The sequence below is a fragment of the Cuculus canorus genome, chromosome 4 (assembly GCF_017976375.1).
Source record: "Cuculus canorus isolate bCucCan1 chromosome 4, bCucCan1.pri, whole genome shotgun sequence".
NCBI lineage: Eukaryota > Metazoa > Chordata > Aves > Cuculiformes > Cuculidae > Cuculus > Cuculus canorus.
Window position 1 is genome coordinate 47,473,962 of NC_071404.1, and position 16,000 is coordinate 47,489,961.

General features: G+C 40.5%; 1 protein-coding gene across 8 annotated transcripts in view; it reads left to right on the forward strand.

Annotated features, from left to right (window-relative positions):
• GATB (glutamyl-tRNA amidotransferase subunit B) overlaps nucleotides 1-16,000 on the forward strand; it is a 44,294-nt gene that overhangs the window by 13,331 nt on the left and 14,963 nt on the right. For 7 of the 8 annotated variants that reach the window (XR_008449871.1, XR_008449872.1, XR_008449873.1 and 4 more), the window contains 7 exons: nucleotides 3,663-3,776; nucleotides 6,557-6,755; nucleotides 7,768-7,890; nucleotides 10,967-11,080; nucleotides 12,133-12,217; nucleotides 12,576-12,620; nucleotides 14,614-14,803. Coding sequence is in view for 4 of the 8 variants with exons in the window: in XM_054066360.1 (XP_053922335.1) it covers nucleotides 3,663-3,776; nucleotides 6,557-6,755; nucleotides 7,768-7,890; nucleotides 10,967-11,080; nucleotides 12,133-12,217; nucleotides 12,576-12,620; nucleotides 14,614-14,803 (870 nt within the window). In the remaining 4 variants the exon portion in view is untranslated. Of the gene's footprint in view, nucleotides 1-3,487; nucleotides 3,562-3,662; nucleotides 3,777-6,556; nucleotides 6,756-7,767; nucleotides 7,891-10,966; nucleotides 11,081-12,132; nucleotides 12,218-12,575; nucleotides 12,621-14,613; nucleotides 14,804-16,000 lie in introns of all 8 variants that reach the window. The other variant, XM_054066363.1, reaches the window with a different exon arrangement.

Below are 16,000 nucleotides of genomic sequence, written 5' to 3' on the forward strand. Positions count from 1 at the left end.
AGCACTTTGCTAACATACCAGACTGGCAGCTTGTCAATTCAAGCCAGTAATTTAAATTTTTGGTGCTAGTCAAATCTGTCAACTTAATAACAGCTTACTGCATAAACAAGCTTGGGGGACTTATTCTAGGTCATTAGTATGAGAGGTTTCACATACTGAGTTGATGTTTATCACTGCAGATTATTTGAAAAGCTGGGCTCGTTTGAGAAAAAGCGGTAGTTTGCCTAAACAACTCTGCTTTATGCACACAGCTGTGATGGCTGCAGTGGGTTGTAGTTGTTCCTTCAGAAATGGAGTAGTATTAAACAGGTACATTTAGATTTTTGAGCAAGTGGAGGGTCATCTGATTTCAATTTTTTTTTTAAAAGTCAAGCAGGGCAGAAGAAGCAAAGTCGTGTAGTAGACCTATCAGTTTGCCATCGTGGGAAAGATCTGCTTTGCAATGCCTTCTGTCACCACAGAGGTAGATAAAAAAGTAGCCCAGGAAGCTGTACTAGTAAATGAATGATGGTGCATGTACAGTGATTAGGCTGCTATGACACATATGCATTATAGTCATCTAAATGTGGAGTAATACTACACAGAACATAATCCATACTTCATATTTTTATACCGGCTTTTCCCCGGAGCCACCAAAATGGCTTATGACAAGTAGTGCAAAAGCTTCTCACTGGTGTGAGTAGTAGTAAGTACTACATCTTTGGGAATTATTCTCTTCACCTCAAAACAGTGTTATCCCTTAGGAGTAAGACGCACACTACCTTGTGTGAAGCTGTCACACTCTGGATCCACAAGCCATGTGCTCACGTCCAGGTCTGATGGGGGGGTGTTGTTCATCTGTGCAGTGAACCAGAGGCCAACAAGGTCACTCTCAGAACGAAAATCAAAAGCAATATTTATTCTGGCTCCAGCAAACATAAACAGACCAAAATACTCGGGTGCACAGCCAAGATATGGGGGGTGCAACTTCCCGAAGTTACAGGAACAAATCTCAATCTGATCCCTGAACACAAAAGTCACTCGGATCTAATCCAACATGCACACTGTAAGGTAACGGGGGGACGACAGCACGAAAGAGAGAGAGGGGAAAAGGAAAGAAATCACATCAATGACAATGGCAGTTTCTTGGGAAAGAGAGAGAGAGAGAGCGCGAGCAAGCGAGAGAGCGCGAGCAAGCGAGAGAGCGCGCGCACAGGAGTGAGAGCCAGCCACGTGTTTCCTTGAGAGTTCTTTTATAAGGCCCATGCGACCCCCATCAGCGCGTGTTGGGGTGCTCTTGCCACATGTCTTTCGGGAGGGTCCAGCCTGTGCAGTCCAGCAGGTGGGGGAAGATGGGGGTTGAGGGTAGTGCCTGCCACTGCATCACCTCCTTCTGTAGCAGCCAGCTGTGGACCTTGAGCTCAGCCAGGCGAGGGAGAGCGGTGATTACTCCTGCACCTCCCCTCCACTGAACCACAGATGAGGCTCTCAGGCAATATCCCAAGTTCCATCGTTGGGGAGTTCTTCCACTGCGCTGCCTCTGTTATTCGTTGCTGGTGCCACAAAACAAACACACAAATGGGTAGACTTCAGACAAAATGTTTAAGGCAAAGAAAGAAGCAAAGTCAGGCTTTACAGAAGCAGAATTGAAGAGCAAGTGGTCGAAGGCAGTAGTTGTAATCATTAGCTGAACTCCTACAGTGTTTGAATAATGTGCTACGAGGCTCTAACTGACTGCAACTCAGGAGTCGGGTTTTGTTCCCTGATTACTCTCGGTCACAACCCCTGCCTCATCAGGAGATGTAACAAGACGCCAGTTCACTACTTTGGTGCAGTGGTGCTTTGAGTCTACCCAGTCCTTACGGTGCCTTAATGGCTTTCTGGTGACCAGTTGCTAAAGAACTAACTGGCATGGTACTCTCTTTGTTGCAAACCTGAACAAGATCCTGCCATTAGGCTCTAGTAGTTGCTTGTATATTTAAAAGTGTTACGATATTTTAAACATTGAACAATCTGACGAGAACAGTTACAGGCATCCTTAAACAGTAAAAAAAAAAAGTATCTGTTCTGTCTGGAAGCATTAAGTTGCTGAAAACAGGAGCATCTATTGTATAATGCATTGCAGCTATGCTACTAAACTCCATATTTCGTAATTACCAATTTTACTTTAGATTACAGTCAGGACTAATTGTGTTCATTTTGCTGTGGATCAGTATTTCAAAGGGAAGTTGTTCTTCCTCTTTTTGCATTTAAAATTTACCTTATGTATCTTTTAAAATTTTTAATAAATAAAATATGCCTGAACAGATGATGTTTTAGTTAGCCATAGATAGCTGCACTAAAGATTTGAAAGTTCCCTCATTAAATGCCTTAAATATTTAATTTCTTGTCTGTGTAAGCAATTTTAAAGTTTCTCTTATATGAAGAGTTTCTCTTATTTTCTCCTATTATTTTGAGTTTTGAAATACTAGATGAGTAAAGCAAAGAGATTAATTTTCCAGCTGAAGACATAGGATGATGAGAAATGTACAGCTGCTTAATCTGTTTCAGAAATCAGGCTGGAGAATATAAAAAGTAAATACTGTCAGAAACATTGAAGAAAACATTATTTAAGCCTTTTATGTTCTGGTCAATGCAGATGAAGTCATGTAGATTCTTTTACATAATGTGCCCCTATAATGATCCTGCTGGAAATTGACTTCTTGGCAGCTGTGCACCACAGAATAAGATGGATAAAGTTCTGTTCCTGTTTCAAAATACTGTAAGTGTAAACATACCAAAGTTGTACTAAGTCAAATTCAATCTTGTTTTCTTTTCAGTTTTATGCATTTGATAGTAGTTAAACCAACCATTAAATTAATGACAGCACATTTGGAAAAAAAACCATAACTTTGAAACATTACTTGTCTAGTACTTTTTGTAGTGGAATTTTCTTCCTTCTCTGGATCCTGACCCTGCTGAGGAGATGGAAGGGTCACGGAGAGTGGTGGGTCCATGGTGAGAAACAGCATTTAACTTCTTTATTTCTTCATTAAGGCCTTGATGTCTTTGGATCATGTGACATTCTGCAAGAACCTTAATCCCGTGGGCTCCATAGTTAGCGGAACTACATGTATACTTGTAGCCATGGGATCAACTGATGTCCCTTTGGTTCTGTTTTAGCAAAGCATATAAGTGTGGTTGATTTCATCCTGCTTAAGCAAAGCATTGACATCTGTTGTAGATACTTACGAATTCACTATGGTTCTGTGGTTACGGGTGTTCTGAAGTGTTTTACTGAAATGGGATTGCAGTCCCTAATGCAAGTCCCCTGTGTTTCCGGTTCCCGGTATGAGCTGATGGCTGGTTATAAATCAATTATCATTTGCTATGATTTGTCTTTTGAATCTTTGAGAGTGCAAGAGTGTGGGGATGTTTGCAGAAGTAGCAGCCAGAACAGTGCACATCTCCTTGTGTGGCAGGACAAAATGACTGAATGACTTGTTTTTTTCATCTTAAATCTTTGCAGATTTGTAGCTACCACAGCTTTAATGATGAATAAGAACTACCCACACAAAGAAAGAGATACAATGGTGGCTGAAGGCAAGCAAAATTGAATATATTCTCCATATAAGACAATGTGTGGGAGACAAATTTGTTACATACTGAGTTTCTGAGCAAAACCATGTGTCGTGTTTCCTTAGGTTCTCAACAGGAGATGTGTAGAAGCAGCAGTGATGACAGGCCTGGCACTCAACTGCAGAATAAACAAGAAGTCCTTGTTTGACAGAAAACACTATTTCTATGCAGATCTGCCTGTAAGTATGCAGTACGGCTGGTCCCTTTATGGCTGTAGGAAAGGACAAGTCTGGAGTACGGATGGCAATAGGGGATGAGTGAAGAGATGCTATTTCTGTTTTCAGTTAGTGTTCTGCTCACCCCAACAGGATGCTGTGCTGTGCCCTGATGAATAGAGAGCTGTACCCTGGTGCTCACTGATTGAATATGATTGCTCTGATTGCTGACTCCTTGCTTAGCTGCACGATTCCAGTAGCTTAAAGTAATTGAATTGGGAGCTGGAGCTGCTTTGCCCCTTAAGTTCCCCATTCTTGGTGTTTAGTACTAATTGTCTGTTAGGGTAAAAGCAGTCTGATAATAGTCCTTCATTTAAAGTGAGTGTGTAACACAGGTTCCAGTGGTATGAACGTAATAGTGTCTTTTTTGTGTATGCCTAGGGACCTAAAAATATTTAATTTCCCTTTTAAATTTTCTCAGTCAGTAGTTCAAATAAATTTTTAAAAATATTGAGAAACTCAGTCTTTGCAGTATGTTTTGTAAGGAATTTTCATATTTGCTAGAAGATGTCACTGGAAGCCAAATGCTTTTTACCACGCTTGATATGGGTGTAGAAACATTGAATTATTTAAGAACCCAACTTCTTCCATTGCAACAGAATGCAGCAATGATTGAGCCTTTTTTTTTCCTCTTTTAATGAAATTAGACCCAAACTACTTTCTCTGCCACTATCTTTGTTCAGGCATTGGAAATACTTTGAAGACACACAAAAGATATTCAGATAGAATTGCTTCCCACCTCAGAAAGACAGTTATGTTGTAGTTGCCTACTGGAGACTTGGATCTCACAGGAGATTCTTGTTTGGTTTTCTTCTAGATTGGGAACTTGTGGCTCTTCTGTGAATTTGATATAATTACTAGTTTGGTTTCTGGGGATAACTTTGCTGTTATTTGTGAGCCATTAAGAGGCCCTTTTGTTGGAGGCTCTGTAGTGAGCTACCGGGAATGTGAAACACAAACTTAACAGTTTGAATTACTAATACTTTCTTTTTTTACTTATAAAATTATGTTAAAGGCCATTTCCAGACCAGAAGGAGAAAGTGAAATAGCAGGAAGTAAACATGAGTTTTAAAATTCCTTTACACATCATAAAGAAAACCTCACAGACCTGTTTGCAAGCTGCCTTTGGTGTTTCTGCTATTAAACTGAAAACAATCTCTCACATTTTTATTCTTGTGGTGTCTGCCATCAGTGTACTGCATAGAAACTATATGGAAGAATGCTGTCATAGGAAAGAAACTGCATCCCAGTGTTTAGAGTAAAAGAGTGAGGTGGAAGAAGGTGTGTACAGCATCAAGTGGGCTGCCATTGTTTGCAGACATGAGTTACAGGATCCTCTGGTCAGATAAGCATGGGAATTTGCTTAAGGAAATGTTTACATTTTATTAGCTTGAAACATTTAATTTTGGTGCTCTGTTGGCCGAGTTCTGCAGTTTAAGCACTGACAATAAACTGCTTGACCTGCATTTCATAGGAACAGTCTAGTCAGGAACCCTGTAATAAGATGCAGGTTTTAGGCTAATGAGCTGTATGGAACAGATAAAATAAATCCAGCTCTTAAGGTCGTTTGACAATGGGATTATTGTTACCCCTGAAAATGGGGCTTTGGATGGGAAATGGGATTCTTGTTATTTATTGTCATTCACTATTTCAGGCTTTAAAAAATTAATTTTAATGAGAAGTTTTAGGAGATGGGAAGAGCTGTATGATTACCATAGGCTGCATAGAGTCAGTTATTTTATTTTTCTTATAATGCTTATGGCTAGAAGGTCATGCACTTCATTGCATATATAAATTGAGCTGTTCACGGGGCCAGACCATTGTTCTCCATTCCAATGCACTGTCATCATCTCTACATTTTAGAGTAAGCCTGTCCTCCCTGCGAAATATACAAATGCTCCTCCCAGTTCATTAAAATTTGACAGGCTTTTTCTTAATTCTCGCCACTGGGGACATGAGCAGGCTAGGAAGGAGGAAGAGATGAGGATCCTGCCTCAACAGAGTAATGATTCACTTCTATATTTCTACATCATTGCAGGTATTCCAGTACCTTGTCACTGGCAGCCCCTTTCCTGGCTCGCAGTTTCCCCTTTGAGGGGAGTCCCAGGCATAAGGTGGCATTTATCAGCTGCTGCGTTAGGTGGGATTGCAGCATCTATCTTTCAAATTGCTACATTAGTGAAATTGATTTTTCTCCTTTTCTTGATTTCCACTCCTCCTTTCCTTACCTCTCCTCCCTTCTAATGAATAAAATTCTGAACAGGCAGAGAGGGGTATTCAGCCTGATGGCAGAATGAATCATAGTCTCAGCTTGAGGGTGAAGGTATGGTAACTGGCTTCAGACAAGATTTAACGTGATCACGGAACCACAGGCATCGAAGAACCTCTTCTAGTCCCTTTTCCGCCCTAAGGCACTATCAGTGAAATTTATGTCATCGTTGGCAAGTGGTTGCACAGTTGATTATTGATTGTACTTGCCTGTATTGAGGACTGCTCTTATTTTTTTCCAGACCTCAAGCTTCTCACATTTATATTGAATTCTAGACCCATCTTCTAGCTTGCTTCCTTTCCAGCTAAGCAAAATAACTTATGACTTTACATGTGCATGACCTCTTATATAGCTCACTATGGAATATGTTGCTTGTTCAGTTCTGTTCTTAGTCTATAATATTTGCACTTGGCCAGGCTGCTGCTTTCTGAAAAGTGAATGTTTTATTTCAGTATAAAACTAATTTTATTGACAGGCCGGTTATCAAATCACTCAACAAAGAGTTCCTATTGCGGTGAATGGAAGTCTGTCATACAGTCTCTGCATAGACAACAAAATGAGCCAGATGGTGACCAAAACTGTGAGGATTAAACAAATACAGTTGGAGCAAGACAGTGGAAAGAGTCTCCATGATGACATAAGGAGCCAGACTCTCGTTGACTTGAATAGGGCTGGTAGGCTTGGATTACTTTCCTATTTTTCTCCTCCTTTCTTTGCAAGATGAGTCTTGAAAGGTAAATGGGTGACGGGGAACAGGTGAAAAACAAAACCAGGTGAAAACCAGCCTAATGTCTTTCTTCGTGAAATTAAAACTTCATCAAAATGACCATTGCACTTGAAGTAGGGGAATACTTGAGTTTTTTAATGGCCAGTGGACTTTTCCCAGGGCTCTTGGATGATGTCCATTTGCAGCAGCAAGTTAGGAATCTGTTGGCTCCAGTTTGCTCAAAACTATATGTCATTCACATATAGTTTTGCCACTTAGCAGTTTAAGCTCTTGCCACTGTATGTACTGCTAAAAAAAAAACTATCTCAGACTTAGTGAATCAAGTTTGTGTACAGAAGGAGCAACTGTTGGGATTTGTCAGTGCATGAGTCACACATTTCTTTTGATTATTATCTTTGCAAAATTGTACATTTTCTCTTTAAACTTTGAAATTGTAAATGGAATGAACCGAATTAGCACACAACGTGGGCAGCAGTGTGGATGGCTGAGCCTAACTGGGACATAGTGCTCTAGTATCTATGGAGGTTAAGGGCTGTGGCTGCTCATATTCTTTGAAAGCTGGATCCTGAAGCTTATAACTAGACTACATCTGTTCACAGCTCTGTCTGTTCCAAAATCAGTTTAAGACAAGTAAATTGGAGTCTGGAATCAGATTGGCCTTAAATGGGAGTTCTCCTAGAGAGAGGTAGAAGAGGGAATGTGTCCTGATCTGCATGTTGTTAGAGGCGGGAGGATTGTGTGTAGTTTATCTGTTCCTTTAAACAAGTAGGAGGAAAAGTTTTTATAGCAGTCTGCAGCTGGGTCCATAGTGACAGTTATTTAGTAATACATGGGGGGTTGGTTTTTGTTTTTTGGTTTTTTTTCAAAACCCAAGTGCTTTCATGTGTTTAGCCAGTTGCAGTCTAATATGCCAAGATCAAAAGCTATTGTTGAAAATCTCCTGTCTCTTTCCCTGATAGGAGTTGGCCTTATGGAGGTTGTCATGGAGCCTGATATGTGCTGTGGGGAAGAAGCAGCTGCAGCAGTCAGAGAGCTTCAGCTCATTCTTCAAGCACTTGGGAGCAGCCAGGCAGTCATGGCAGGTACAGAAGGGGGAAGGGTATGCTCCCTTGTGACCAGTAATTCTCTGCATTTTTAGGAGTTTTGCAGCTTCTGGTTATTTTGCTCTGTGGTTGCTTATAATGCATAGCCTTTTCTAGCTGTTGTTTTCACAGTCCTCAGAGCCTGTCCTAATGTCTGCCATGCTCTAGGTGTCCTTAGGGGTCTTGCCTTGCTCTGCAGGGATTTGCAGTGCTATGTTTTATATTGCCTCACACAGTAACTTTACAGGATAAACCTAGACAGGCAGGAACGTCCCCAGAGTTCTTGCGTTTCTCCCTGTCTGTCCTGGTCTTGCTTGCCAGAGTGCTGCAGCACAGGAGATCTGTAGTAAGGATCAGCTGTAGAGTGTGGAAGTTATGGGACAAAGTAATGAGAGCATTGATCATCTTGTAAGTTGTTTGTGAGGTCTCAACTAGTCATAAAATAGTGCTGGTGTTATGGGTGAGCTCAAGTAAATGACAGCCCATGGCAGACATGGATGTTGGGGTTAATTTAAGAACAAGCGAGACTGCAGCTTTTACCCTACTTCATAATTTCATACACTCACTCTGTCTCTCCCTCCCCTCCAGCATTATGTTCACTCCATCTCAGTTTCTCTTCACACTAGGGAGATCACTGCTGGTCTGGGGAGGTGTTGGTTTGTGCTGTACAGCAGACTTGCAGATACTGGTCCCCAGTATTAGAGGCCAAGGTCCGTAGGTATCTCCTGACGTTTGTCTCCATGCATCTCTCTGATCTTCAAGATCCTCCCTCACCTACAGGATGTCTCTAGCCAAGGTCACTACTATCTTTCAGAGACCACTTCCTCTTTTGGGAACCCGTATTCTTGGTTCTTCTTTCTGGAACCATAAGGGCCCAGTTTTCCCAATAGGTGATGTGCGCAGCATGTGATCAGCCTCCCAACAGCTGATTCTGTCTCATGCCTCTCTATTAATTGGAGGATTCGGGACATGCCATTTTTGCTCAGGCCTAATGTTATCAAAATTTATAACCAGCCCATGGTTTCAGCTAGCAAATAGCAGGTTTCTGCTTGAGAGTTTAAGACCACAGTTTTGGGCATTCATCTCATCCACACACACACCAAATTATAAGCTACCTATTAGTGTTCACAATGTAAGCTATATTTTTGCCTGTGACAGTTGGCCTCACTGTTCTGGCAACAAATTCAGTCCGTACTATAAGTGGATATGTCTCCTAGAGAACTGAGTCAGAGTGGTGCATGTATCACCCTGTAAATGGGATCCAATAAACGTTGGCTAGTGATGCAAATCTAATTTAATGTAGAGGGAAATAATAATTGCTAGACATTATATATGTCTCTGAATCTTTTCAATTGCCATTGGAATTGATCTATGATATCTTTTATTGCAGTGAGATCTCTGACTTTAGAGGAGAATTCCAATGTTGGGAATATTTTTCCTGCAGTGCAGTTTGCTTTAAAAGTATGTGGATTTTTTTTCAAGGTGGTATTTTTAGGGGCTTTTTACTGTGGTTTTCCCTCATCATAATTACTTTCTTTCAAATAAGGGCTTTACAGTCTCCTATGTTACCTTCATTCTGCTTGTGTGTTTGGTGAAGACAAGTGCCCGGTTTTATCAGGTATTATTTCACTAACAACAAACAGATGAAAAGATGATTTCATTGCTAAGTGAAAGGGAAAAAAAAACTGGGCTTAAAGTGGGCTTAAAGGAAAAAAAAGCTTTTTTAAGAACATTTGGGGCCTGGCTCTCCTTTCAGTTATGCCTGATTAAGTTCATTGTCTCATCACATTGACACGTACATAGAAGTAGAAGCAGGTCATGTCTCATAATGAAGCAAGGGCAGGACAAGGCTATTCCTCTTTTGGAACAAGTACTCATTTCACCCCAAAGAGGGAGCACATGCAGAACACTTCCCTTGAAAGAGATGTTGGGCCAGTCGAACACCTTTGTCCTTCCTTTGCAAGTCTGGCAAGACTCTATGAAGACAGAGGAAATTAGTGTGCTGCTACCCAGCCTGCTTTTACAAAGTGTCCTAAGGCCTCTCTAGTCAGTTTACATCTATTGGCTGGAATGGATTTTGAAGCTGTAGACATCTTCACAAGTTTAACTCTGAGCTGGTTTGCACTCTCTTTAATAATGCCACTGAATCTGAACTGTAAGTGTTTGTTTCTTTTTATCTGTATTTGAAATAAAAAAAAAAAGGAAAGAGGAAGGCTGAGGATTTTCATTGGGCAATATGGGAAAAATGCTGTTTCTTTTTAATACAACCTCTCCTGTTTGCTTATTGCCACCAGTTGAATAACTAACTTTTCTTCCCAAAAGGGACGTCTCTGGAGGGACAAAACTTAGAAAGATACAATTACATGTTATGGTTGAGTCATTAAAGATCTCTAAGGATGTTATTCCTTAAAGTAATATTTAAGTGCAGGATGCTTTTACATATAACTTTGTATTCTGTCTCAATTTTTGGCAGCCAGGGAAGTCTGGGACGAGGGAAGATTGCAGTTTCTGAAGAAGAAAATTACCAAAAAAATCCTCTAATACTTATATTTTGTCCCTGAGCTGTAAATTTCGAAGAACACCTTAGTAAATCTGTTTAACGTAACTGTAGGTTCTTGTGTTCCGTGGTAGGGTAGTATATATCCATCAAATGGCAATTCCAAAGGATATTTTTAATGCTGATTTTAGATGAATGGAAGCTCACAATCCACCAGTTCAAGTTGTTTGTCTGATTCTACCTTTTATTTAAGAGCTGTGCATCAGAAGCTTTTTTTTCACTACATGTCTTAAAGTATCTGTGCTGCACTGTACCATGCAGTTTTCTCTGAGAGGAATTATGAGCGCTAATTTTTTTTTTTTAAACAGTAGTATCTTCAGAAAAAGTTGAATTATTGGAGGCAGAGTCTTGAGCTGGAATTGTAAACAAAATGCTCTGATGAGGTTGTTACTCCTTTCTTAACGTACAGAAGTCTGCTATTAATGCTCTGCACATAACATGCAGTTTATTAATGCCTGCCAAGGTTTTAACTCTAGCTTACAGGGCAGACTGTTCTGTTGATGATGTTTCTTTTTACAGAGGGTCAGCTGAGAGTGGATGCCAATGTTTCTGTGCATCACCCTGGAGAGCCTTATGGAGTGAGGACTGAAGTGAAGAATATTAATAGCTTACGATTCCTGGCAAAAGCAGTAGGTAAATGATGGTTGCTTCATAATAGGAGCATTGTAGATATTTTATGTGATCTGACATAAAATGCGTCCTGCTCTTGAATGCAGTAATTGGCCTTCAGTGTCCTGACTAGCGTTGTCTAGGTGTTGGATACGTGCACCTTTCTCAGGGGTCCAGAAGTCCCATTTAAACTCAGGCTGGAGCCATCGAGAATTTGCCTGAGCTACATCTCAGATGTGCCTCTTTTCAGTCCTGTCTCCTGATGGACCCTGGACATGTTCTATAGTCTTGTTCCCAGTCCTGTCTCTGAACTGACTTCATGCTGCTTGTGACTGAACTCCTTGGATGGGCCCTGGACCCAACTCGTCCCTTCACCTTGACTGAGACTGTCAATAGACCTTGTTAGTAGCACATGCCTCTGCCCACGCTCTTTAGACCACTGGGACTGCACTGTGCAGTGAAGGCACTGCCTGTGCTGTGGTGACCCTCTGCTCCTGGCCTGTCCCTCCTTATGGAGCAGATCTGCTTTTGCTACTCTCTGACAGAATAAATCTTAATATAGGGTACTGTGGGAATAGCAGCTATGTTGGTTTGCAGTTTTCTTGCAGAGATGACCCTCTGCCTGCAAGAAGAATAAAGCAGATGATTCAATGCCACATGTGTTTCTTACTGAAAAATGTTAGTGATAGCTGTGTCCTCCAGTGTAGGCAATAGCTTTCCATCGATTACAGTGGGTGCTGTGTGTGAAGTTCAGGTGCGTCCTGGATATGAGGAAGAAAGGATAGTCATTACATCTCCAAAAGAAAATTCAGCTGAGTGATAGGAATGTCACTAGGAATGTATGGATTGGCTGCATGGAATGAAAGAAGATGAGTAAAACATGCAAAAAAAGAAATAGTGCTGGAGAAAGACAGTGACTGATAATCCTGCCTGTAACTACTTCTGATTATTTCATTAAGGTTAAAACAAAAAAGTATTCCATTATTGCATAGCAGTGAAAAATGAAATAGTGGGAGTGTACAAAAGCTAATAGTGCAGTATAACAAGCTTATTCTTTTTTCTTTTGTTTCTATCAGACTATGAAATACAGAGGCAAATTGAAGAACTTGAAAATGGAGGAACAATTCTGAATGAAACAAGAGCCTTTGATTCCAAGCTTGGGTGAGTTTTTATTGTGCAACAACGTCAGGAATATCAGCTTTAGCGTGCCAGGGATACCTAGTGACATGATCAGGAGAGAATGTATTGCTCAACTTCTGTCTTCTAAAGCTAATGTTCACAAGCATAGTCTCCTCACAGGTGGTAATTTATTCTTAAGGTTGAGACTTTTTTGTGGCAGATTGTGTGCAACATCAAGCAGTGTCTGTGGAAAAATGACTGCCCTTTTACATACACTCATTCTTTGAGACAGGCTTAAGAAGCTTTCCTGATCTTCATGAACCAAGTATTTCGTTTGCATTTTTGCCATAAAGTTAATTCTGTGGGGTACCATGTCTCACTTGTTCTGTTTTTATTTTAGGTGCACTGTGCCAATGAGAGACAAAGAAGGAAAACAGGATTATCGGTACTGTTTTTTTAATACAGTTAACACTTCAAGAACTGAGAATTTATTTCATGTCTTAAGTGTAGTCGATGTAATGAGCATATAGAGTTAGTCAGCATACTGAGTACGTCTTGGAAGTTTACCTTCCACTGGAAGGGGAAGAAAGGTATCAAAATTAATGCCAGTCTGAGCAGTTCAGATCTAGAACCTTGTCTTGTCTGTGCTAAAATCCAGAGACCTTTCCTAAAAACTAAGCTGGAGTAGCTTAGCTTAAAGTGGGTAAGTTGAACGTTTACTTTGTGGGCATGCCAGGCATAAACTTAAGAATACTCTGAGTTAAGCATTGCTCCTGCTTCAAAAAAATACTGAGGAAAATGTTTTTCAGCTCAGGCCCTGCGTCTCCATGCTTGAATTCTTTGGTCATAGATCATGGTCACTGTTTGAAAATCCTAACTGCTGTTGAAAGGTGTCAACATTTATAGGCAGGTTTTTACCCTATGATCTTTGTAGACCTAATGAAGATGTTACCTTGCTAAGTACTTCTTGCCTTCCTCCAGTGTGAGATGACAGCTATCAAATCATAAACAACCACCCAAGGAGGTTTTAGCCGGAGGGCTGGGGTCTTGTTAGGAAGCAGCGCTGCTAGGAACACGTGCTGAGGCAAAGCTGCAAAGCAGCAATACAACTGCTTTAGTGGCCTGGCACAGGAGGTAGTCACACTTATGTCTTGATCGGATGGGGAAGAGTGATGCAGCTCAGTGTTTGCTGATTGCTCTGGGCACCCGTTCTCCCACTCTGCTTACTTGCCTCCTCCTCTGGTTAGCTCCGTCTTGGAGATGGTCCTGCCAGCGGTTCCCTATCTTTGCGTCTCAGAACAGTCTTCCTGTTACTCTCAGATTTCACTCCCCAGCTGGAGAATTGTAGTTTTGTGGCAGAACTTTCAGAGCCTCTTAGCTTTGCTATATTCTTGTTCCTGTTAAATCTATATATATTCTACCACTGATCATGCTAGAGCAGTGCAAGAATTTTGAAAACATGCACAAACTTGAAATCTGCTGTTCAAATTATTGTTTCTAGAAATACAGCAGATAAAGGCAGTCATCACTGTATGAGTTCCTTGTTATGGTAGGGGCTGGCATGAGGCTTATTTAACAAGACTGATGTGAACAAATTAAAAAAAAAACCTAATGAAAATCTAGGCTATGCTGATGAGACTAAGGTGTTTCAAGTAAAGACCAGAAAGCGTATTCCTAGGGTTAATATTATGATCAGTATTAAACTCTGCTTTTCAGATTTTTTGTAACTTCCTGCTGCACATGGTACATTCAATTTAAAGTTTACGTTTAAGCAGATTTGAAATAGGAATTATAGTAAATGTTCAGGGTGCCCAATGTCCTTTATTCTAATATTTTTCAGCCCCTCATTTGATCATGTAAAAGTGAAGTTTCTGCTTCAGTCTCAGATATTAGAGTGGTTTGAATCGGCCTTCTCTTCAAGGGAGCCTTTTGTTCTGTGATGGCACCCTGCTGAGCACAGTAACTTTGCTTTTAGCACAGCATGAGATTTCATCAAGATTCTTGAAGTTAGTCTGGAAAAGGTTGCAATCTGCCGAGATCACTCCAGACAGTTGGCTGTCAATCTGGATTTTTCCATGCCAGTCCACTCACGTTTTGTCTAGTTTTGTGATTCATGGTCAATGCTAGAAGGAATGGGTTGTTTCAGTGTTGGTTATTATTGTTATTTTTTGTTATCCTTTTGGATGCAGAAGTATTTTAATTACCTCTTTTCTATCATCAACTCATTGACAATCAGTGGCAAATATTCAAAGAAAGAAAGTAGGGGCAACAGTTTAGGGGCTGATATCTTATGACTTAACAGTGATATACCAAATAATGGATTTTTACTACTTTGTTTGGTTGAAATAGTAATAAATTTTCCAGATAAGCATAGACTTGTGATATAAATTTAATTTCTTGTTGTTTAGCTTCTGACTGAAAATAATAATTTTCCTTAGGTTCATGCCAGAGCCAAACCTTCCTCCATTGATTCTGTATGATGCTAAGTCTTTGCCAGCTAATGTGAGTCATCAGCAAGTGGTAAATATTGATTGGATTCATGAGAGACTTCCTGACCTCCCCAGTGTGAAGAGAGCAAAGCTTGTTGAACAGTACGGGATTCTTCCTGAACACAGCTTCACCTTATTGGTAGGTCTATTGATCAAGTGCTAAAATAAGCCTGGAAACTTCAAAGTTACTCTTCTTTTTATAAAAAAGAAAGATTTACAAGTATCATATTAGCCAGCTGTCAGTTCTCATGGATGTTTTTTATTTGCAAATATGTCCGATGCTTGCTTTGTACCTCAGAGCCATATACATGGGATGCTGGGGGAAAAAAGCACACACAGTGTGCTGAGAAGTGTTTCTCATGCAAGGTGGAGCCAAATAACTATTATGTGATATTGATCTTGTCTGTCTGCCCATGGATGCACCCGTTACTGACTGCAACAAACGTACAACTTCCTGCTGACAAATCCTTGTCTCCAAGTGCCTGCTCTTGTCTTCGGGTCTGGTACAAGGATGGGCACATTGTCAGTATTTAACAAATTAATAGATGTGTTTTCCTGAGTGCAGAAGCGAAACCCAAAGTTTAAATCGTTCAGCTTCACCTGCCCCAATTGATCTGTCTTCAACATTATTCATGGGTAAATACACAGAACAGCTGTACAACATCAGCTTTGACTTCACAATGCAATTTAGCAGGCACAGGTTCAGAACGGGGAGTGAGAAAGAAAAGGGCTTGACCCATATAGATATTAAAAAGGAAGAGAGAGCAAAATCTCATGACTTCCAGAAGTATTCTAAAGGACTTTTAGCTGCTTAAATACAAACTGAATCATCTCTATTTGCCAGTGATATTTCAGGGCGCCGGGGGGGAGGTTGCATGCCCAAGATTAGGTATTGCACATAGCCAGTTAACAAGGACAGTGTCCTGCTTTGATTATTGCTGTGATTGGTGGAGACAGAAGGAGAAAGATTTTAGAGTAAGATACAGAGCAGAACCGTAAGTGTTTTAAATTGTTCTCTAGAGGAGTTCCTTTCCTTTGACTATAAATGGAGGGCGAGCAATGCACCTGACTTAACTACCTAATATCCCTTCTTTGTGTGTCTGTAACTTAATACACTTGTACAGAAGCTGGTTATACAGGAAAAAAAATAGTTCTTTCCTCTGAAGAAATCTGTTAAGAAAACTGCTTTTATGGTGGTGGTGTGCCATTTTAGTGAGTTCCAGATCTTCTGCTGTTTAGTGGGCAGGTGAGTCATAAATCTCATCAAAGTCATGAGGCTGCAGCGATAGCCTGGAAAGCTGTCAGTAGTTCATATCTTTCTATTTTATTGTATGAG